Consider the following 24,930-nt stretch of genomic DNA (forward strand, 5'->3'; position numbering starts at 1 on the left):
TCTGTCTTGATGCACTCGATAAGGTAGGAATCGTTGGACACAGCAAACCAGAAACTAACCATGAAGCAAGAGCTTCCTGTGACTGTTGAAGCTAGATTTGCCCTAACATCTCCTAAGTGAAAACCAATTTCAGATGCTGGCATCCATCTTCAGTTTGTTGGGACATACAAACTGGGAGCTTTGATGGGAATAAATGTAATAGAAATCAAGTTTTGACTTTCTTCCACATGAAAGGTTGGACTTTCTTCCTTCAAAACGTATCACGTTGCTCTTTTCCCATTCCTCCGAATTAAATTATTTTCTCAAGGCGAAACATTTCCAATCCTTTCAACTCTCTTCTAAAGTTTTAATTTCTAATCTCCTGATCATCCTTGCCATGCTTCCTTTGGATTATTCCAGATTGCGTCTTTCTTAAAGGGTGGGGCTCCGAGTGGAATTACTCAAAGGCAAACGTCACAGGTCATGCCAGTGAATTCTCCATTCTTCTCCTCCTTTTGCCTTCGGAACGTGACGACTAAATGAAGACTATGGTTATTGTCTTTTTATGTCTGACCCTTTCTCTCTAGCAGAGCTGCCTGCAGTGGGATCCATAAATATCCCTGAATTCTGGTAGTTGCATTCGCATTTCTTTTTTGTTTTTATGTTTTTGACCCATGCTTTCCTTGTAGCTGTCACCGTTCCAGGTAATGCACCCATAGAAAGCAGAACTTGAAGGCAGGTAGATTCCTCAGAGGACAGTTTTATTGGATAGATTGTATTGGCACAACTGGTGAAAACCGACTCTGAAAGTTCCCACAGTTTTCACCTAATTAAAAGAGAAAATTTTCCCCTTTCCCCAAATCATCAGTCACATGGTCCAGTCGAGCTGCTGGCCAGTTGCTTGGTTACTTCGCTCCTCCTTTCCCAGCCACCTCTTGGAATGTTCTTGGTTCCCACAGGAAAACTTATTATTTTGACTACAACACCCCAGCTATCTACTTTCCTCCCCTTCCCATCTAGTGGCAGCCCTGAAGCCTCAAAGATGACCCCAGCCAGGTTCGCTTCAGGGTTGACAGTAGCAGTATCATATAGAATACTCAGTATACATATTTATCAGTGGTGAAATCCAAATTTTTTTACTACTGGTTTTGTGGGTGTGGCTTGGTGGGCATGGCAGGGGGAAAATACTGCAAAATCTCCATTCCCACCCCAATCCAGGGGAAGGATACTGCAAAATTTCCATTCCCACCCCATCCTGGAGCCAGCCAGAGGTGGTATTTGCCGGTTCTCCGAATTACTCAAAATTTTCGCTACCCGGTTCTCCAGAATCTGTCAGAACCTGCTGGATTTCACCCCTGATATTTATATTTTGGAATAGCAATGGCACCTAGACTTATATATATCACTGCACAATGCTTTTACAGCACACTCTAAGCAGTTTACAGAGTCAGCCTATTGCCCCCAACGGTCTGGGTCTTCAATTAACCAACCTCGGAAGGATGGATCAACCTTGAGCCGGTCGGGATCAAACTCCAGACTGTGGGCAGAGTTTGCCTGCAATACTAGATTCTTACCACTGCGCCACCTTGGCTTGTTGATATTGTTAGTAATTCCTGAGTAAATGGAGAGCCAACCTTGCTTCAATACGAGGAGAGTGGGACATCTAAATGGTGGCCTTGGATTGCAGGTTGACTTTGTTTTGGAATCCCCAAGAAGTTCCATGAGGGAAACTTAGTCAGCAGAGAAGGAGGAGGATAAAACCTTCCTGTCTTTGAACAGACCTTATGTGAAGCAGGAAAAACAAAACCATGGACTAATCAGAAATTGGAGAGGTAGACATTGGAATTTCCATATCATTTCTGGATAACCTGACTATTTATGTCCTGTAGTGTTTTACTTGTTTACTATATTTAATCACAGTGTAGTTTTGTGCTAAGCACATTCTCAGGGTTAACCCTGGCAGGATCATTTTTGAAGTAGACACGTTTTCTAAATTGGGACCCATAAGAGAGTTTCAGGTTAATTATTAAAATATTCGGTCATAGGCCAAAGATGATCCATAAGAAAACAAAAATTAAGTGTGAACCATTATGGGGAAGCTGGGAAAGGAGTAGAAGACAGAGCAAAGATAAAGAACGAAGAGATGGTGGGTGATGAGTTAGTTGACGGTTTATGTCAAAAATGCCAACTGAGTCCAGATGACATGACACTTGGGAATAAGTGCCCTTCAAAGGAACTTATAGAATGCTCGTGTGCATATGAGCATCGGTGAGAGATAGCATAAGCAGATAGCCATTCTGTCGGAGATTTGCAAATTCCCTGGCTTCTCAAATGTTCATTACAACTCAAGGGAGCACTTGGTAAAAGAACATCTGAAGGATCTTCGGTGCTCTCTGAACTTGGGTGTTTTCTTGCAGGACGTTTCATTACCCAAACTAGGTAACACCATCAATGCTAGTAAGGAATGGGGTTTCTCTCCATTTATAGTCTAGTGTCTTGCCCTGTCGGTGTTGGTCTGGAGTGGTGGGTTTCAAATTTTTTTCCTACCGGTTCTGTGGGTGTGGCTTGGTGGGTGTGGCTTGGTGGGCATGGCAGGGGAAGGTTACTGCAAAATCCCCATTCCCTCCCCATCAGCTGGGACTTGGGAGGCAGAGAATAGATGGGGGCGGGGCCAGTCAGAATTTTTACTACCGGTTCTCCGAACTACTCAAAATTTCCGCTACCGGTTCTCCAGAACTGGTCAGAACCTGCTGAAACCCACCTCTGGTCTGGAGGGTCTTAAAGATTCTTTGGTTGGGCTGTTTTCTGTTGGCTTGTTTGGCAGTTTCTTGATTGGGCTATTGTTTACTTGATTGTTGGGTTCTCCAGTAAAGAGGGGGAGGGGGAGGAGAGAGGAGGGGAGAGGGGAGGGGAGAAGAGAGGAGAGGAGAAAGAGGAGAGGAAAGGAGAGAGGAGAGGAGAGGAAAGGAGAGGAGAGGAGAGAGAGGAGAGGAGAAGTTGTTCCAAGAACTTCTCTAGTGAGATTTTCTCAAATTAGAAGGCTGGATAATCATGAGAATTGGAAAGTGATAGAGTGAGCATTGGGTAACAAGCAAGTACAGTGCCAGCATCAGCTCACAATTACAAAGCCAGCTAGAAGGCCTTGTCCCAAGAAATTCTGAAGTAATTTTCAAGCAGAGAGAAACAACCTCATTCATTGGGGGGGAGGAAATTTTTCAGGAACCGTATTAGTTTCAAAATTGGAGAAAGCCTTGATCATCATTTGTGGTTGATGGCCTCTCTCTGCCACGCTTTTATGGAAGCCTAACAGCAAGTTGTTTTTGAAGGTTATGAGAGTATTAGTCACAAAAACAGGCCTGTATTAGTAAGCCTCGTTTCCAGAGAATTTGGAACCGCATTCCAATTTATTGTGATTAAAACAGCATCGGATAGTTTTGTAGTTGCTTATGTTTTTGATTAGGCTCTTCATCATTTGCTTTTTTGTACCATTACCTTGCAGGATCCTCATTTCTCTATAAAAACAAAGGAGAAACAGTTTAGAGTCTACCAAGATTCTTCCGGTGGTTTTTTTTTTTAAATTTAATTCCCGTTTTCTGTTGTTTTTCCCAAATAGCCTGTGGAATATTTTTCTTGGAGTAGAATCTTTTTTTTGGGGTGGGGGGATTGTTGTTATTATCTTATCCAAGTCAAACTGAATTTCTCTTTTATAAGACAACAGCAGGGAGCATAAGAACGAGTGCACGGGGCATTTAAGGATATCAAGATTTACTTCTGTCTTAGTGAGACTGTGGCTACGTTTGTGCAAGTCTTCTGTAGCTTCTGAACTTGGTTGGTTGTTTTTTTCCCCCTCAACCAAAAAAAGATGCAGTAAAAATAAGGGCATGGATCAGGGGTGAAATGCTCCCGGTTCGGACTGGATCGTGCAATCCGGTAGCGATGGGGGCGGGTAGTTCGGAGAACCGGTAGCAAAAATCCCTGCCCCCCCCCACCGCCCACGTCTCGCTGTTCCTCTTCTCTGTCCCTGAAGCTCTCGGTGGTGATATAGCTGCAAACGGCCTTAAATGACTGCCGTGGCACTTCAAAGGGCCGCATTACAGCTGATTAGCACTGTAGGCAGCTAGTAGACTGGTGCCTCTATTTTTAAAGAAGGTAGACCAGTGCACTCCCAAGTTTTGTATACTTTATTATTTTTATTATTTATTATTTTTGGCCATGCCCATTCAGTCACCTGACCACCAAGTCACGCCCACCAATTAAGCCACGCCTACAGAACCGGTAGGGAAAATTTTTAGATTTCACCCCTGGCATGGATCTTAGTTTGAGAGGTAGACTTGCCCTGAGGTGCATTCACACAATTTTTTTTATTTCTCAAGCATGTATTAGATAACAGATATAAGTATAAAAATAGGATTTAAGTTTTAGAAGTGTCGTGTACCACTGAATCAAAGGCTTTACAGAAGTCTATGTAAATTGTGTCTATTGCTTTACCCTGATTGAGTTGTATAGTCCATATGTTTTTGCAATGTAGGAGTTGAAGATTACAGGATAATTTTTTTCCGAAACCAAATTTTTTGTTAGAGAGTAGGTTGTTTGTCTCTAAGTGAAAGGTAATGGATTGGTTAATGATGGATTCCATGACTTTACAGGTGACGCAACATAAATAGATTGGTCTGTAATTTTCAGCTAGGCTGGGGTCTCCCTTTTTGAAGACATTATACAACATTGCTGTAATGTAGGATGCTTTTGTTATAGTTTGTTGAACAAGTTGCAGAACAGCCTGGATGGCAGAGAATGTGAAATCAGGTTGGATGGTTGATGCATTATTTGAAACAAAATGCACGGGTTTGTGTGAACCAGGGCCAAGTATCTGTTGCAAAATTTTGGAAAATCTAGGTTAAATGTGTTCCTTCCCCCCCCCCCCCTAAAGGGAGTTATTTGTGAAACCTATTTCCAAAGTACTTCATCCAGTTGTTCCTACCAGATCTATGCATTTGCTTCCTATCAAGCCATTGTCCTGCTGGTTATTAGTCCTTTTAATTTAATTTGGACAACATGGGCAGTTGATTTCTAGCCCTTAGGCACATTTTCATTCCAACATTGCCAAAAAATGCTTGGGGAGTGGTGAGTTGGCCTAGAGGTAGAGCTCTCGCCTCACAATCAGGAGGCTGTGAGTTCGATCCCAGGTAGAGGCAAATAGTTCTCTCTCTGGCACAATGAGAATATATCTGCTGAAAAAAACTCCACATTGGCGACAGGAAGGGCATCCGGCCATTAAAACATTCTGCTGGCTGCATTTGGTTGCCCGTACTCCATCCCGTGAGGGATTATGGGGTCATTGAAAGAAGATAATGATTGCCAGAAAATGCTTGGGATTTTCAGAAGATGGGTTCTTCTACAGGATTTTGGTTCAACGTGGCAAGAAAAATCACAAAACGGGACAAAACTCACTTAATAAATTTCTCACAAGCATATATTTTGAGCTCATAACTGTGATCATAAGTCTAGACTTCCTGTACTATAGGATCTGAAGATCCAAGAAAAGGAAGGAAGGAAGGAAGGAAGGAAGGAAGGAAGGAAGGAAAGAAAGAAAAACTAAATGCAATAGAATAGAGAAATGAATAGAATAGAATAGAATAGAATAGAATAGAATAGAATAGAATAGAATAGAATAGAATAGAATTTTTTATTGGCCAAGTGTGATTGGACACACAAGGAATTTGTCTTGGTGCATATGCTCTTGGAGTACATAAAGGAAAAGATACCTTCATCAAGGTACAACATTTACAACACTTAATGATAGTCATAGGGTACAAATTTAACACTTAATGATACAACACTTAATGATAGTCATAGGCTATAAATAAGCAATCAGGAAACAATCAATGTCAATATAAATCGTAAGGATACAAGCAACAAAGTTACAGTCATACAGTCAAAAGTGGAAGATGGGTGATGGGAACGATGAGAAGATTAATAGTAGTGCAGATTTAGTAAATAATTTGACAGTGTTGAGGGAATTATTTGTTTAACAGAGTGATGGCGTTCAGGAAAAAACTGTTCTTATGTCTAGTTGTTCTGGTACAGTGCTCTGTAGCGTCCTTTTGAGGGTAGGAGTTGAAACAGTTTATGTCCAGGATGTGAGAGGTCTGTAAATATTTTCACGGCCCTCTTTTTGATTCGTGCAGTATACAGGTCCTCAATGGAAGGCAGGTTGGTAGCAATTGTTTTTTCTGCAGTTCTAATCATCCTCTGAAGTCTGTGTCTGTCTTGTTGAGCTGCAGAACCAAACCAGACAGTTATAGAGGTGCAGATGACAAACTCAATCATTCCTCCGTAGAACTGGATCAGCAGCTCCTTGGGCAGTTTGCGCTTTCTGAATTGGCGCAAAAAGAACATTCTTTGTTGTCTTTTTTTGATGAGATTTTTGATGTTGGGTGTCCATTTTAGATCTTGCGGTATGGTAGAACCTAGAAATTTGAAGGTCTCTACTGTTAATAACTGTGTTGTCTAGTATTGTGAGATGTGGAAGTATGGGAAGGTTTCTCCTAAAGTCTACCACCATTTCTATGGTTTTGAGTGTGTTCAGTTCCAGATTTTTCTCTAGTGGGAATCACAAAAGAGAGGGAGAGAGAATAAAAAAAAAATGGGCAGTGAACTTTGGTCCTGGTTTCATCATTTTGTGGGGAACGCGATGGGGCAATGATGACTAAAGGAGCCCTTTTTTTGGGTCATAGGAAGCAATAGGCTGTGGAGGTTACAAAGTAATGGCCTTGTTTTCTTAATTTCTTTCTTTTGAATAAGCCAGATCCTGGTAGGGTGAAAACGTGGGGAAAATGAACAATTACTGGAAAAAAATATATATGGGAAAGACATACTTTCCTTTAAACTTTTGTATGCGTTGCTTAATCTTGAGAATTTAGGGATTTCCAGTAGACTGTTGGTTTGAGTGATTATTAGTTTGATTTGCTGTGTCATTAAAAAATCTGCATCTTGCACATGACAAACGCAGCAATGGGTACCCGCAAACCATTGGAGGTTAGGTCATAACATTTGTCGTAGAACACTTTCTGAGCCATCTCTGAAAAGAAGGTCATTGGGATGGTGCCGTGTGTGATTCAGGAGAAGAACCGGAGTCTGCTAGTCATCTTTCAAACATCTCCCAACAGCATTCCTAAGCGAAGATGTAAGGAGTCAAAAATACGAGTGTGGGCAGTTTGCTTCATTAAGGTGTCCCAAGCCAGAAAAAGCAGAACAAATTACGGTTTTTATAACTGTCTCAGCACTGGGAGCGAAGGAAGAAAGAATCTCATATGGTTTTCCCGTATGTGACTTAACCGTGATCATCAAGCATGGGGATTTTTTTCCTTCCTTACGAGATGATTTATGGTTTGTAATTCGTTGTGGCAGGGTCCAAATTCGCAGAATATATTCTTGCTTTCATTGGATGCTTTGTTTCGCCTATGCACGGTATATTTTATGGCATGCGGGAGACCATAAATCCTTCAATTCCAATCCATCTTCTCGGCTTCTATTGGTTAAAATGTGGTTTTACTTGCTGCGGTACAATTATTTGAGCCTCCTGGGATGATATATTGGTTTAAATCAAGGATCGGCTTTCTAATTCTGCCAAACTTAATCCTCTCTTTTCATTAGGGCCAATTATTTTTTCTAATAAATACACCAAAACGTCATTACGATTGCATAGAAATTGACACAGGTTTAATCTATGCCTACTACCAAAAATTGGTATCCCTGTCCTAGGAATCTCAGTGGCAGAAACTCTTGACTTCTGCTTAGAATTTGTGTAACGCATTCACACATTGTTATGCCAGATTCAGCTGCTGAGCTTCTAATGGGTGTGCAGCTATAGCCACGCCGCCATGGAACAAGACACTGTTGGTATATTTCAGGGTGAGTTCAGATGTGTAGCAAACTAGCTAATTGTGAAAGGTGTGAATCACAGGCTTAATGAAGATACTGTAATTGCTTGATCGGTCCACTCTTTCCTCCTTTGCTGCCAGTATTGTATGGAACCATAACACGGTTATGAAATATTATACTCCCTAACACTGTAAAATGATTTGAATTTAGGCTGTGCTCTCTTAAGTCAAGTTGTCCTCTTGGTGACCCATCTTTTTCTCCTTGTTGTTCTTGTTTGCACTTCCCCTTCCCACTGCGCAGGGAGGATTTTGGATTTGAAAACTGGCACAGTAAAGAAGGAAGGTCAACAGTCTTCAATGAGAATGTGCATGGGATCCAGGCGTTCCTTCATATGCAGAATGAGGTATGCTATTTCTGCTTTTGTCCTTAAGGGAAGACTAGAACCTGCCTCCTTAGCCCAGTACCTTAATAACCACTGCACCACACTGGTATTCATTCATTCATTCATTCATTCATTCATTCATTCATTCATTCATTCATTCATTCATTTTCAATCAATCAATCAATCAATGAATCAGAATAGAGCTAGAAGGGACCTTCTAGTCCAGTGATGACTAACCCTTTTGCCGTCGCGTGCCAAAATCCGGGGGGGGGGGTTGCGTGTGTGCGTGCCCACACTCATAATTCAATGCACCCCACCCCCCGCGCATTCACGCACGGCTCCCCCACACTCCTCCAGCTTTTGGCATGCGATGACATGGTGAGCCTAGTAGGCCTGTTTTTTGCCCTCCTCAGGCTCCAGAGGCTTTCTAGGAGTCTGGGGAGGACAAAAACGGCCTTCCCCACCCCCTGGAGGCCCTCTGGAGGCTGGAAACAGTTCATTTCCTGACTTCTGGTAGGCCCAGAAGGCCCAAAAATCAGCTGGCCAGCGTGCACATGCACGCTGGAGCTGAACTAGGGCAACGCTCACGTGCCTACAGATACGGCTCCGCGTGCCACCTGTGGCATGTGTGCCATTGGTTCGCCATCAAGTTTCTAGTCCAACCCACTCCTCAAGCAGGAGACCCTATACCAAGTGTTGGCAGACCTTTGAGGCACCGAGTGCCAAAACAGGGCAGCGTGTGCATGCCAGAAACCGGAAGAGCAGTCACCCAGTATGCATGCACGCACCGGGAAAATGATCTTCCGGTTTCTGGTGCACACATGCACACGGGGCCACCTGGTCTTCCAGTTTCTGGCATGCATGTACGCATGAAGACCAGCTGGCCAGTGCACATGTGCGGTCCGGAAACCGGAAGATCATCTTCCCGGAGTGCGCATGCGCACTGGATGGCTGCTCTTTTGGTTTCTAGTGCTCCTGCGTGGGTGAAGATGAGCTGGCTGGCGTGCCTGAACCCGGAAAAGCAGCAAGCAATGGCTTGCGTGCCCGGGGATGCCCCTATACTATTTCAAACAAGTGACTGTCCAGTCTCAAACAAGTGGTTGTCAAAGCTCTTCTGAAAAACCTTGAGTGATGAAACGCCCACAATTTCTGACGGCAAGCTGTTCCACTGTTTAATTGTCCTCATGGTTAGGAAGCTACATTCATTCATTCATTCGTTCATCATTGATAACATTGTTTTACAATATTCTCCTTCCCAAGTTATTTCATGGGTTTCACCTTCCACCTTCATCCAGTCTTTAGCTTGGACCTCCACTATGGTGAAATACAATATTGGAAGAGCTGTCTTTTTTTTTTTTTTTGGTTAGGGTGTGATGTACAGACTTTCTTTTAGGTAAGAAGCTAGCTATTGGCCCATGTATGTTAATCATGCAGACCAGTGGTGAAATGTAAAATTTGTTACTACCGGTTCTGTTGGCGTGGCTTGGTGAGGGGGTAATGTGACTGGGTGGGTGTGGCCAACTTTTTTTTCTTTACTTTTAAAAGCATTTTTTCCTTCGGCTGAAGAGGTTGTAGAAAAAATGCTTTTAAAAGGTTCTGACAATCCCAGTTGAGCCGCGCAATCATCAGAGGCTTTTTTTAAAAAAAAACTTTTAAAAGCATTTTTTCAGCTGAAGAAAAAATGCTTTTAAAAGTAAAAAAAAACCACCTCTGATGATCGCACAGCTCAGCTGGGCATGGGCAGTGGGGGAGGGGACCAGGAATTTTTGCTACTGGTTCTCTGAACCACCTGCCACCATCACCACCGGATTGGGCGATCCGGTCTAAACCGGGAGCATTTCACCCCTGACACAGACTATGATAACGTAAAACTGGTGACTGACTTGTAATTTCAGTTCTTCAAATAGTCATCTGTGAATTCGTACAGCCCATCTTCCTATTCTGTTTGGTCTTAAGTGACCTCACTCTTTCTTCACATCTACTTCACATGTTCAGTTTTTACTTAGAAAAACCCTAGAAAAATGAAGCACTGAATAACAGAATTGGAAGGGACCTCGGAGGTCTTCTAGTCCAACCCCCTGCTTAGGCAGGAAAGCCTACACCACTTCAGACAAATGGTTATCCAACATCTTCTTAAAAATTTCCAATGTTGGAACATTCACAACTTCTGGAGACAAGTTGTTCCACTTATTAATTGTTCTGACTGTCAGGAAATTTCTCTTTATTTCCAGGCTGTTTCTCTCCTTGATTAGTTCTCATCCATTGCTTCTTGTTCTGTCTTCAGGTGCTTTGGAGAATAAGTGCTATAACTGTCAGAAAAGAATGGTCCCAATTGCAAACTAGCAATTTGCAGAAAGTGGTGCTTGTTTTCATTCATAAGATCCATATATCTGCATGTTGTGTTTTTTTTTTGAAACTTATGAGTCAGTAGCTCACATTTTTTCCTTGGTTGTGTTTACCAGAACTTAACCATCAGATTGACCAATGGAATGTGATCCATTGTGTCATCCTACTATATTATTATTATTCAAATTATTATTTCTGAGACCTAAGATCGGAATGGAAATGTGGCCTTATTTCTGTTTCATAACACACCACATTTTTCTATTTATAAGGGGAAAGAACACACATAACTAATCACCCAGCTAATTTTAGGCACATGAGCAATTTTTGAGAATATCTTCATTTTTCCAATTTTGAAATACTTTAGGTGTCTTTAAATACTTTATTTTTAAAAATCCCATCGCATGGCAATAATTAAGCCTGTGGCTTATGGATTACCATTTTTTGGTCTAAAATAAATATTTGGGATTCTTACAACCATCTTAAAGCGGTCACTGAACATGGACCACATGGTTTGGACATCAGCTGTCTTTGAGTCTCCTTAGTTTGCTTTGTTTACCATTTTGTCCAAATAAGAGCTTATGTAATTGCATTTTATTTTACGATCTTGAATGAGCCCAATATGTTTGTGGTGCTATAATAGACTGGGACCCCCATGGTCAGAACAGCTGCCTTTTTAATTTTTGTTCTTAGGTGTTTTTTATTATTTATTTTATTATTTATTATTTATTCTTTTGGTTTGGTTAGTACGTAGATTTATCCATATAGCCATGGAATCCTACATCAAATGGAAAAATAAAATAATCTCTACCTGACAGTTAATAATCAGTGGAACGACTTGTCCCCAGAAGTTGTGGATGCTCCAACACTAGAGGTTTTTAAGAAGAAGTTGGACAACCATTTGTCTGAAATGGTTGTCCAATCATTCAGGCAGGGTTTTCTGTCTGAATGGTCGATTGGACTAGAAGTTCCAACAAAGATGATTAGGGGACTGGAGGCTAAACCATATAAAGAACGGTTGCTGGAATTGGGTATATCTAGTTTAATGAAAAGAAGGACCAGGGGAGACATGATAACAGTGTTCCAATATCTCAGGTTGCCACAGAGAAGAGGGAGTCAAACTATTCTCCAAAGCACTTGAAGGCAGGACAAGAAGCAATGGGTGGAAATCAATCAAGGAGAGAAGCAACCTGGAACTAAGGAGAAATTTCCTGACAGTCAGAACAATTAATCAGTGGAACAATTTGCCTCCAGAAGTTCTGAATGCTCCAACACTGGAAGTTTTTAAGAAGAGATTGGACAACCATTTGTCTGAGGTGTTGCAGGGTTTCCTGCCTAAGCAGGGGGTTGGACTAGAAGACCTCCAAGGTCCCTTCCAATTCTGTTATTTTGCTTTTCTGTATTGTGTGAGGTTGGTTTTTTTTATCTTTGGCTAGTATCCCTCCATCCAGCGATTACATAAAGCTACAACAAAATGACTTCTGGATCAGCCTACAAGAGAGCAACAAAGAGAGAACCATTTCCTTTCAGACGACACTATTAATTGGTTTATTTCTTCGTAGTTCTCGGTTGGCTCTCTCTGTGATACGTTTCCATCCATTATTTCTTATCTTGCCCTCGGGTGTTTTACAGAATAGGTTGTCCCCCTATGTTCTTTGTGACTTTGTGGCAAACACAAAGCAAAGCAAACACCAACCCATGGTCTTTAAAGGCCTTCTGTTACAAAGGTTTTTGGCTGCAGTTGTGTTACTCTATTGTTGTAGTTATAGTTATTGTTGCAGTAAGGGGACACGGTGGCTCAGTGGCTAAGATGCTGAGCTTCTCGATCGAAAGGTTGGCAGTTCGGATCCCTAGTGTCGCGTAACGGGTTGAGCTCCCATTACTTGTCCCAGCTTCTGCCAACCTAGCAGTTCGAAAGCAGTAAAAAATGCAAGTAGAAAAATAGGGACCACCTTTGGTGGGAAGGGAACAGCGTTCCGTGCGCCTTTGGCGTTGAGTCATGCCGGCCACATGACCACGGAGACGTCTTCGGACAGTGCTGGCTCTTCAGCTTTGAAACGGAGGTGAGCACTGCCCCCTAGAGTCGGGAACGACTAGCACGTATGTGCGAGGGGAACCTTTACCTTATTGTTGTAGTTTGTTCCCTGCAATCAAGTAGGATTGCTAACCTGTCTTATGCTATTTCATTTCTAGATGTGGAAATGCTCCATTGGACCATTTACCTTTGAACAGGATAACAACCATGAGGAAAAGATACAGGTTGGTGTTTTCTGTTCTGTTCCTTCTTTGGCATAACCCTTATCCAGGACCCTTAGAAAAATGTTGACCTTATATTAGGCAATGCTTGGGTTGACAAGATAAGTCTCAGAAGCATCAATCCACGTTCTTGAGGGCCTTGGGATCAGTGATGGCGGAGGCGTTCATTTCTGACATATGGACTCTAAGGAATTCGGCAAATGTGCCAGCGGGCTAATTGAATTTGAACAGACCCATCAAATTAAAACATTGGCAAAAGGCTCACCCAAAGCCTTTTGCCAATGTGCTTTTACCCACGTTTAGGACTAAACCACAATTATTCTTAGTGTTGGAGACGAGCATCTGTTTTCTTAAGTTGCAGGGTTTAAAATGTGCTCAAAACAAGATTTATTATTTGTCATTGTTCCTGTTAAATTACGTTACATGGGGAGTATAATTTCACGAAATACATGTGGTTTGTGCACGTTTCTGCTTAATGGCTGCCTGCGTGGATTTGTATGTGTGTATGAGATGAAGTATGTCTGTGTATTTATAAGCGACATTTAAATATAGATATATGTGTGTGTATTTAGCTGCATTTCAAATAGAGAAGACCAAGATGAGAGAAGGGAATATAAATACGGCAACAAATTTAGTGGCTGTTCCTTTCGACTGGTTCGTTTCCACATAGATTCATGTGCAGATTTCATATCCCAAATGTTTTGTTCTGCTCCAAGATTTGAGAAATGACATCCACGTATTGGTAATATTTTGTTTTAAAAGTAACACGGACTTCCAAACTATCTTACACAAGAAATAAATTGTGGCTTTACTCTGTGTGTGACTCACCCGGTTTTTTTTCTATAGTCTCTTTCCGTGGCTTCCGATTGACGTAAGGGAGCGCCTGCGTTTGGACCTTGGGCCAAATAGGAAACATCTCTTGCTTCAAAGGGAATCACTTTGATTGAACTATGAAAAGAGGATTCAGAGAGTAGTGGTGATAAATTGGAAGGATTGTCTTGATTGAAAAACAAACATGGTTATGTTTTTTTTACTCTGCTTTCTATTTAGAAACGGTCTGGGCCCAGTGAAGGAAGGAGAGGCACAATATGCTGTGGTCCACTGTACCGGGTATATCAAAGCATGGCCCCCAGCAGGTAAAATAGATAAAGCGGAATATAAAACCTTCCGTATGAATATCTTTGCTTTGGGTTGTTTCCAGAAGTGAAGAAGAGAGGCATGGAAGCTCCTTCATGACCAGAGATTCTTGGCCAACCTTCCTTCCTTCCTTCCTTCCTTCCTTCCTTCCTTCCTTCCTTCCTTCCTTCCTTCCTTCCTTCCTTCCTTCCTCCCTCCCTTCCTCCCTTCCTTCCTTCCCGCTCCCTGCCTCATTCCTTCCTTCCTTCCTTCCTTCTTTCCTTTCCTTTCCTTTCCTTTCCTTTCCTTTCTTTCTTCCTTCCTTCCTTCCTTTCCTTCCTTTCTTCCTTCCTAACTTCCTTCCTTCCTTCCCCCTCCCTCCCTTGCTCCCTCCCTCCCTCCCTCCCTCCTTCCCTCCCTCCCTTCTTTCCTTCCCTCCTTCCCTCCCTCCCTCCTTCCCTCTCTCCTTCCCTCTTTATCTCCATCTTTCTTTATCTCTCTCTCTCTCTCTTTCTCTCTTCTTCTTCTTTCTTTCTTCTCTCTTTTTCTTTTTTTCTTTCTCTTTTGTTCTTTCTTGGAACAGAAAAGCTTCTCTTCTCATAGACCTCACGGAATGTCAACATTTTAGAATCTCAAGGCTTTGAATCACATTCTACATGATTTTCCTACATGAAATCAGCAGTCACAATATCTTTCTCTCTTGTGTTTTTAATTCTATATGATTGGGTGAGAGAACGTGATTCAGAATTCCATACCTACATGCCAAGGTATCCGAGTCTTTACTCTAGAGCAGCCATCAATACACACTGAATTCAAGTGCTATTTATCTCAGGAAATGGACACCCTTAGCAAATTTCTACAGGCCATGCTAGGATAGGCAACCCAGCCCATCTCATGGTCTACAGTTCCTCAGGTCCCCAGCTAGCAACTGTATAAAGGAAGAGCAACTCTTAAAACCCCAGAAGCCTTGATATATTTTTCTCCCGCAGTAATTTTTCCTCCCTGATGGCCAATTCTGAATGTAGGAGAATTTCGAAAGGAATTTTTTTTGGGGGGAAAGAAGAAAATCTGACTTTTTTTTCAAAAAAAAAAAAAAAAAAGAGCAAAAACCCTATACGTAAGCCTTCGTTCCAAGCTACCACACCCTCCAGTTCTTCAGTAAAGCATTTCTGTTTTGAATGAGGTCTTCTGGGAATATATATGTGTTTTTTTTCCTTGGCCCATTGCACTGTACTCTAAACATGCTGTAACTCAATATCACGCACGGGGATATTTACATACGGGAAAATGTGGAAAACAGTTGGAAGCCCAAGAGGGGATTGTGTCCAATGTTGTCAAGATATGGTTTGGCTGACCTTATTCCTCGGATCTGCTGTCAGAGAGCTTTCCTCTCTGACAGCCCCTGCTGATGTGAATCAGAACAGGAGTTATCTTTGGGTGTTGACATTTGGATATATTACCGGCCTAAAGCAGTGATAGTTTTATTTCCTTGGGTTGCAAGTATCACCGTGTCCCATCCTACTAAGCAGGGCTGGTATTCATTTACCTAAGCTACCGGTTTGCAAAAACGGGATGCGATGATGTCCGGGTGGGTGGGCGGAGCCTCCCGCAGCCAGGCGCTACCGGATCGCACCACCCGGATAGAAGCGGTTGAATTTCACCACTGCTACTAAGGCTGTAAAAGGGACACGGTGGCTCAGGGGCTAGGACGTGGAGCTTGTCAATCAAAAGGTCGGCAGTTCAGCGGTTCGAATCCCTAGTGCTGCCGTGTAACGGGGTGAGCTCCTGTTACTTGTCCCAGCTTCTGCCAACCTAGCAGTTTCGAAAGCACGTAAAAATGCAAGTAGAAAAAATAGGGACCACCTTTGGTGGGAAGGTAACAGCGTTCTGTGCGCCTTTGGCGTTGAGTCATGCCGGCCACATGACCACGGAGACGTCTTCGGACAGCGCTGGCTCTTCGGCTTTGAAACGGAGATGAGCACCGCCCCCTAGAGTCGGCAACGACTAGCACATATGTGCGAGGGGAACCTTTACCTTTACCTTACTAAGGCTGTGTGAGGTTTTAGTCTGGTTAAACTTACTGTAGAGCTGTAGGTATTGCACATGTATTGTAGTGTGGCTCTTTCAGAGCTCTGCAAAGAATAATTATGCCGTGTTCAGGGAAGGGAGAGGATTTTTCAGGATCCATCGGGACTATAGGTTTAGTCTTCCAAGCTTTCAGACTCATCCTGGAGCCCATCCTTAGGGGCATCTCTCTCTCACCAGAATGGGTGCTTTGGGCTATTCTTGTTGTGGTCTGCCAGCAGCCTGTGGAGCTGGCAACGGAGTCAGACAGCGATGAGGCTAAGGAAGAGCATGGGTCAGTCCTGCAGGCTGGGGAAGACCCAGATGAGGGCTCTGCATTGGAGGCAGAGGTGGGGCCAGGGCCATCTGGGAGTGAAGTGCGGACTCCAGAGCCTCCAGAGGTGGACAGTAATGAAGCAGAGGAACAGGAGGAGCCTGTTCCTAATACACGCATGCACAGAGCTGCTAGAAGGCAAGAGCAGCTAAAGCAAAGAGGACAACTCGGGAGTAGGGCCAAGAGATGATTGGCCCTTCCCATAAGGCTTAAAAGACCAGCGACGGTGTTTGGACTCTTTGCCGGAAAACAACGTTGATAGCTTTGTCTTGTTGCATTTGTTTCGTATCGGTGTCTTCTGAATTTTTGCCAAGAAAGGCCTTTGGCAGTTTGCCTAATTGGACCAAGGTTGGTGATAGGACTGAGGAATTTGTGTTGGGAGGAATTTGCTTTAATTTAATTGGACTACGCTGAGAATGAAGTAATTCTCAGCAGTTTGAATAAAGTTTGTTTGTCTTTACACTGACTGAGTTTCCTACTACCTACCTGGGCCTGGGTCACAACAGTTCTATGCCCAAAGCACATGTTATATTGATGCGGTGCCTGGTTGTGTATGGGTTTTTAGTTGTTGATTGGAATGTTAATGGCCAGCTATGACCCCAATCAACAACTAAAAAGCCACACACAACCAGGCATCGCATAAATACCACACACAGAATAGCCCAGAGCACACACTCTGCTAGTGAGAAGTTCGTTGAAGATGGGTTCCAGCATGAATCCGAAAGCTCGGAAGGCAAAACCTCTGGTCCCAGTGAGTCGCCCGGATAGGATACTGCAACATTATCCTGAGGCCTTCATTTGGAAGAGGATTTTGCTGAGGCTACAGTTTAGAATGAGGGTTGGGATTTTTTTAAAATACTTTTGGGGCCACTGATTATTACAGAACGTAAATACGTTGGGCTAGTGCAAAGCTGTACGAATCTTTCCAAATGTGATTCTATCATAAGTACTTACAACTGGACTAGCAACCATTTCAGGTGCAGAATGCAAAAGAGCCATGGTGGCGCAGTGGTTAGAAGACAGTATTGCAGGCTAATTCTGCCAACTGCCAGTAGTTCGATTCTCGCCGGCTCAAGGTTGACTCAGCCTTCCCTCCTTCCGAGGTGGGTAAAGTGAGGACCCAGATTGTTGAGGGTGATATGCTGACTCTGTAAACCACTTAGAGAGGGCTGTAAAGCACTGTGAAGCAGTATATAAGTCGAAGTAGTATTGCTATTGCTGAATTGGGAAGAATTTCATGACCAAAATATCTTGTATGAAAACCTTGTAATCTTGTGAAAAATTGCCAAATGTTCATGATGTCTTCAGAGAGATGGCCTAGTTTTCTGTTATCTTAGCAATCTCCCGAATTGCGAATGTTTCAAATTGCATTCATTTAATTTTGTGAAATCATAGAAAGTCGTTTTTGAGAAGGGGCAAGTTCCCAAGTCCTTCACTTGCCAACTGCTAACATTCCCTTGAAGAGGTTACTTAAGCATTAAATTTTAGATTTTCTCTTTGTTTACTTTTTTTTAAAACTGCTAGGAAGAGTGAGGAAGCACAGGAGCGGTGGGTTACATTAGCAGTCCAATGTAATAGCCATACGTCGCTGCGTATACAGGTAGTCCTTGACTTACAACAGTTCATTTAGTGACCGTTCAAAGTCATAATGGCACTGAAAAAAGGGACGTATGACCATTTTTCACACTTGTGACCACTGCAGCATCTCCGTGGTCACATGGTCAATATTGAGATGTTTGGCAAGTCACTCACATTTGTGACGGTTGCGTCACAATGTGACCATTTGAAAAGCAAAGTCCATGGGGAAACTCCTTTCATGTGTTACTAATTTTTCCAACTGCAATGATTCACTTATACATATGGAGAACGGTTGCAGGAACTCGGTATGTCTAGTTTAATGAAAAGAAGGACTAAGAGTGACATGACAGCAGTCTTCCAATATCTCAAGGGTTGCCACAAAGAAGAGGGAGTCAAGCTATTCTCCGAAGCACCTGAAGGCAGGACAAGAAGCAGTGGGTGGAAACTAATCAAGGAGAGAAGAAACTTAGAACTAAGGAGGAATTTCCTGACAGAACAATTAATCAGTGGAACTAACTTGCCTGCAAAAGTTGTAAATGCTCCAACACTGGAATTTTTAAAGAAAATGTTGGATAACCATTTGTCTGAAATGGTGTAGGGTTTCCTGCCTGGGCAGGGGGTTGGACTAGAAGACCTCCAAAGTCCCTTCCAACTCTGTTATTATTATTATTACTTAACAACTGTAGCCAGCAAAGTTGTAAAATGGGGCAAAACTCACTTAACACATGTCTCACCGAGCAACAGAAATTTCGGGCTCCATTGTGGTCGTTAAGTGGAGAACTACCTGTAATTTCTTCTTAGAAAAAAGGGGAACTGAACAGCCATGTTTTTTTTCTTTTCCTTTTTTTTAAGATTCATACATAACGTAATGGCAAACAGCTGCTTTTTAAAGCATTTCCCCATCTTTCAGAAAGGAAAAGAAAAAAGAAATAGCATGTTTTTTTAAACTTCGAAGTATTTCAAACATTTCTGGAAAACGAACGTTTCCATTTTTAATTGTGTGTATATTTGTTTTAAGGAATTTCTCCAGAGGGGGCTGAACGATGAGCTGCATCCGATGTCATCATGAATATAGTGAAAAGAATGTAAATGGAGCCAAGGCTGTTCCATCTGCTCTTAAGCAATGTGTGTATGTGTATTTGTTGAATGCGTGCAAGGATATAGCACACCCTGCGTTCTCTGGGCCGTTCAGGAGCCTTTGAGTTACAGCTTAGCCTAATTGGCTTCTTATGGTAGCTCTGTACCCTTCAACAATGGAAAAAATGTGGAGTGGGGGAGTGGATTCCTTCTTGACATTTTCAGTTGTCTCATGAGGGTCTTATGAAAAACAAATACATTTCAACTTCATTGTGAAAGAATCAACACAACAATTGGAAGATGGTAACGTCTCCACCGAAATGTAAGAACCTTTGCTTATCTCACCAGTGACGGTGATGAATAATTACATTAATGGTTCTTTTCTGGCTTAGAAGCTTATTGTTTATGCTGGCCTTTCCCAACCGGGTGCCTTGCAGGGAATCATGGGCCTCTGGTGGCTCAGCAGACTAAGTCTGTCTGTTATTAACACAGCTGCTTGCAATTACTGCAAGTTCAAGTCCCACCAGGCCCAAGGTTGTCTCAGCCTTCCATCCTTTATAAGGTAGGTAAAATGAGGACCCAGATTGTTGGGGACAATAAAAGTTGACTTTATATATAATATATAAATGGATTAAGACTATTGCTTAACATAGTGTAAGCCGCCCTGAGTCTTCGGAGAAGGGCGGGATATAAATTCAAATAAAAAATTTTTTTTAGAGAATTCTAGGGGCTAAAAGGGATGCGGTGGCTCAGTAGCTAAGACACTGAGCTTGTCGATCGAAAGGTCGGCAGTTCAGCGGTTAGAATCCCTAGTGCCATGTAACGGGGTGAGCTCCCGTAACTTGTCCCAGCTTCTGCCAACCTAACAGAACTTCCTGACAGAACAATTAAGTAGTGGAATGACTTGCCTTCAGAAGTTGGGGTGCTGTAACACTAGACGTTTTTAAGAAGAGATCGGATAACTATTTGTCTGAAATGGTACAGGGTTTCCTGCCTAAGCAGGGGGTTGGACTAGAAGACCTCCAAGGTCCCTTCCAACTCTGTAATTCTATAATTTCTATTCTTAATCAACCTCCGCCATTTTCAACTCATCCTACCGTGTGGAATATCTAGCTCAGTAGGAGGTCTTCCAGTTGATCTTTGGCGGTAGAAACCATATCACTAGCCCAGTATTTTTAAAAAATGAACTTCTCCATCATGGTTTGCTTATGCACAAATGAATTCCTTTTCAAATCAGTTAAATAAGTATTTGCCGTTCTGGTCTCTCTTTTAATGTATCTTGTTTATTTGTGATGCAGGCCCTCAAGTTGAGCATAATTTGTACTGAAGCTTAATTTTGGACCTATAACTTTTAGCAAGAGACAAACCATCTCCCACAGTCGCTTGTATAAACAATAGACCCGGCACACCAGAAATATTGTTAACTGGGGGGGAAATTGAATTTGTTCAAATTCCTCTACTCTATAATGGAATTATGGCTGTTAAGATCAAGTCCAGAGGAAACAGCAAATTTATGGCTCCTGTCTGTTTTGAGAGAACAACCTTTGGAACAACCTTTGGAGCAGTGAAACCGATAACTTAGAAGGTTCTCGGTTGACCCCAGAAATTTGCAGAACTCAGAATGATCCTCTGATATTTGAGTATCTGGTTTTTAGTTGCTACCATTGAGGCTGTTCGTATAAACTCTGACTGTGAATATCCCCCCCCCCCAATTGGAGTATAGTTTCTCATGATCTAGTTCAAAGGTACAGCAAAGGAATGGCCAGTATCCCAGTAGTGTAGCACATGCTTTTCATGCAAAGTGCCCCCGATCCAAGCCACAGATCATCCCACTGAAAAAGGAGAAGGACATTTTACCTTATATTTTCTACCAGAGTGGAGAATGTGATCTATGGTGTGGGCAAATGGTCAGATTGGGAGTAAGCCCGGCTTTTAACATCCTTGAGAAATAGATAGATGGATAGATCTATTTCTATATTGCAAACTATGACTTGGGAAATACTTTTCAACGTGTTCTGTTTTTCTAAATTTTATCCAGTACATCTCGCTGCCGGATTACAGCCTAGGCATCTTGTCTCAGAAGGTAGCAGAGATAAGAGCCCAATGAACATCAGTGTAATAGCAAATTTTTGCCTTGGGATCTGCACTCTTTTAGTCCTGTCCAACTTTTCTTCTGACCTAACAATTTAAAAACAGTGATGGGGAATCTAAGGCCCTCTGAAAGTTGCTGAACTGTAATTCTCTGTACCCCACTGGCCTTTGGGAATTATAGTTGAGCAATATCGGGCAGCCACAGTTTTCTCAGCTTTTCATGAAAGTCCTTGTTCAGCCGATCAGCATTTTGCATTCATATGCCATGAGAACTTTTGTCTCCTTTTCAGTCCTGCTCTGCTTTTCTAACCTCCTCTCAATATTTCTTTATCTCAATTCTTGTTTCATAATCTTAGGAACATGAGATAAGCAGGGGGTATCTGTCTAGTCTGCCCCTAGTCAGAATGCAATATGTGGATTAAGTTTTAAATATCTAAATTGCCTCTAAAGGCCAGTGAAAACACAGTATCTTTTCAAATTAAAAAAAACCCTATCATAATGAGAAGAAAATACCAATCTCCACTCTTTGCCAGCTCTCCTGTAGCTTTCTGTTTATTGTTTGTTTCATCTAGATGGGAGAATTGTACCCTATTGTTATGGAAGCCATTCAAAGCTTCCCCAGTCATTCAGATAAAGGCTGGGTTAAGCCTTTATCTGAATAATCTTTTGGGTCCTGAACAAAATTGAAGATTGAACATCACTAAATCTTCTGGCTCTATTGGGTGTATCTTTCTCTTTCTCCTTTTGCATCCCTTCTTTCCTCAGCTATTTGTAAAGCTTCCTCAGACAGCCATTTTGCTTTCTTGCTTTTGTTTTTCTTTGGGAGGATTTTAGTTGCTACTTCTTGTGCAATGTTGCGAACCTCTGTCCATAGTTCTTCAGGCATTCTGTCTATCAGATCTAATTCCTTAAAACTATTTGTCACCTCTACTGTATAGTTATCAGAAGGACTCCCTGGAGAAGAGCCTAATGCTGGGAAAGACTGAGGGCAAAAGAAGAAGGGGACGGCAGAGAATGAGGTGGCTGGATGGAGTCACTGAAGCAGTCAGCATGAGCTTAAATGGTCTCTGGGGGATTGTAGAGGACAGGAAGGCCTGGAGGAACGTTGTCCATGGCAGGGGTCTCCAAGCTTGGCAACTTTAAGACTTGTGGACTTCAACTCCCAGAATTCCTCAGCCAGCTTTGCTTTGCTTTGCTTTGTTGGCTGAGGAATTTTGGGAGTTGAAGTCCACAAGTCTTAAAGTTGCCAAGGTTGGAGACCACTGGTCCATGGGGTCACAATGGGTCGGACACGACTTCGCGACTAACAACAACAAAATCTTCTGGCTACAGCCAAAATAAACCACTAGGATTTATAAGCGGAAGGAGAAAAATCACAGGTGTGGGTGGCTTGGTAGAAGCCACTCTGCCTTCTAAAGAAGACCTCGGCTCACAGGTTTGTTTGTTTGTTTTTTGTTTGTTTTTTCATTAAAACTGTATTCGCTTGCATCCAAACTTGGAAGCCATGGAGCTGACCTCTCAGAAACTCAGGATGACTTTATTTCTGTCCTTTCTTTAATACTAAAAAACAACCTCTGCCTGCCAGACATTCCACACAGTCCTATGCTCTTTATTATATGGCACCAAACAGATGTCTCCAAATAAAATAAAAAACAGATCTCGTTGTGTCAGATTCATCTGAGTTCCACACTCAGCTGTTCAGCTCTGTTGTTGCAGTTCATAAGAGTTTCAGGGAACAAAGGAAGAATTTTTTTTTCCTCCTCCACATCAGGGGTTGAGGGAGGGAAGTTGTTTTTCGGCTCATTTTTGCCTCCTTCCTGAGGTTGGAGTCACCAGGATCTTTGTTCCCCCTCCCCACTCAGTAAATAAAGGAAGCTAATTTCATTTTTTTCCTCTCTCGGGCCATTAAGAAGATGTTTTTATTCTTTCTCTCGTCCATGCTGAGAGGAGGCTGAAAGTTCTCCCTCATAAACAGAAGGAAAGGAAGTGTGACAGGCCTTTCCAGAACCATCTCTCGATTACCTCAGCCTCCCCAACTGCCTTTTGCGAGAAAAAGCAGCACATTTTTCAAGGTTGTATAAGTCATTTAGGACATGCAGTGCCTAAAATTGGAGAATGGCTGCTGACTCCCTGCCAAAAACAGCATTGCAAGGGGGAGGGGGGGTGGAAAGGATGTTGGTTTGTGTAACATTTGCATCTGCTAATGGATAGTCCTAGAGGCGTCTTTAGAAATAATTGCTAGGTTTTTAAGGAGAAGTGCAAAAAATTTCATTACAGCGGATGAAGGCGATGTCCAGATAATCTGTACGTCTGCTACTCAGTCTACCATCCAGAAATGGGTTGGATGATTGGGTTGGATGATTTCGACATCCCGATTGCCCTTTCCTTTCTCTTCCATATTTCATTTGGATGATTGTCTATGGAGATTCTCAGTCATCCAAGTCAAGGTCCCAAGGGGGCCTTACCAGTTCTGAAGAAGCTTCTTGGATGAGAAACAAAACCTTTTCAAAGAAAGAAACAATAGGGACTGGAGGCAAAAACATATAAAGAACACTTGCTGGAATTGGGTATGTCTACTTTAATGAGAAGAAGGACCAGGGGTGACATGATAGCAGTCTTCCAATATCTCAGGGGCTGCCACAAAGAAGAGGTGCTATTCTCCAAAGCAACTGAGGGCAGGACAAGAAGCAATGGGTGGGGAAACTCATCAAGGAGAGAAACAACTTAAAACTAAGGAAAAGCTTCCTGACAGTGAGAACAATTAATCAGTGGAACAACTTGCCTCCAGAATTGGTAAATGCTCCAACACTGGAAATTTTTAAGAAAATGTTGGATAACCATTTGTTTGAAATGCTATAGTTTCCTGCCTTAGGGGGTTGGACTAGAAGACCTCCAAGGTCCCTTCCAACTCTGTTATTCTATTCTAACTAAGTTCAGTTGCCTTTCAAACCGTACCTTTGTGACAATCTGGATCAGGGGTTTCCAACCTTGGCAACTTTAAGCTTGGAGGACTTCAATTCCCAGAATTCTGGGAGTTGAAGTCCTCTAAGCTTAAAGTTGCCAAGGTTGGAAACCCCTGATCTAAATGACTCTTTATAAAGAGGACATCTTAGAAACCAGCTTTTAAGCATCAGCTAGAGATCTCAGCCACAGCCATGTTTATTTGTGACCACTATCTTGGTGTTTTTAAATCCTTCCCTGCATGCCTTTTTTATTTTTTGGAAGAAGAATTTTCATTCTGCAAATTGAATGCAGTCACCCAGCATTTTCATCTTCCGGAACCAGGCTGGAAATAGACAGCAGTTTTTAGTGCTTTGCTTTACATTTGCTTTAAAATGGCAAAACATTAAAAATCAGCTGGGACCAGAGGTGATATTCAGCAGGTTCTGACCAGTTCTGGAGAACCGGTAGTGGAAATTTTGAGTAGTTCTGAGAACTGGTAAATACCACCTCTGGCTGGCCTCACCGCCATCTATTCTCTGCCTCCTGAGTCCCCAGGTGATCAAGAGGAAATGGGAATTTTGCAGTAACCTTCCCCTAGAGTGTGGCGGGAATGGAGATTTTACAGTATCCTTCCCCTGCCACACCCACCAAGCCACGCCAAGCCCACCAACCCATGCCCACAGAACTGGTAGTAAAAAAATTGAAACCCACCACTGGCTGGGATTGAGGATCAGACGTGTGTCCTGAGTTATTTCCATGGGTGTATGAATGTCCATGGGGCCAATCATTGATTCTAATGTCGGCTAGTACCAGAAACCTGTACTGATTATGATTTATTTTTGGCCAATGATAAAGCCAAGAAGGTGGCTTCATTCTGGCAGTTTAA

The 24,930-nt window shown here is 42.5% G+C and overlaps 1 protein-coding gene across 1 annotated transcript in view; it reads left to right on the forward strand.

Moving 5' to 3' along the window:
• ARNT2 (aryl hydrocarbon receptor nuclear translocator 2) overlaps positions 1-24,930 on the forward strand; it is a 111,410-nt gene that overhangs the window by 48,973 nt on the left and 37,507 nt on the right. Inside the window, exons 6-8 of the mRNA XM_058156176.1 lie at positions 8,161-8,263; positions 12,779-12,844; positions 13,892-13,977. Coding sequence (XP_058012159.1) covers positions 8,161-8,263; positions 12,779-12,844; positions 13,892-13,977 — 255 coding nt within the window. The remainder of the gene's footprint in view (positions 1-8,160; positions 8,264-12,778; positions 12,845-13,891; positions 13,978-24,930) is intronic.

The sequence above is a fragment of the Ahaetulla prasina genome, chromosome 13 (genome assembly GCF_028640845.1).
Source record: "Ahaetulla prasina isolate Xishuangbanna chromosome 13, ASM2864084v1, whole genome shotgun sequence".
NCBI classification, from domain to species: Eukaryota; Metazoa; Chordata; class Lepidosauria; order Squamata; family Colubridae; genus Ahaetulla; species Ahaetulla prasina.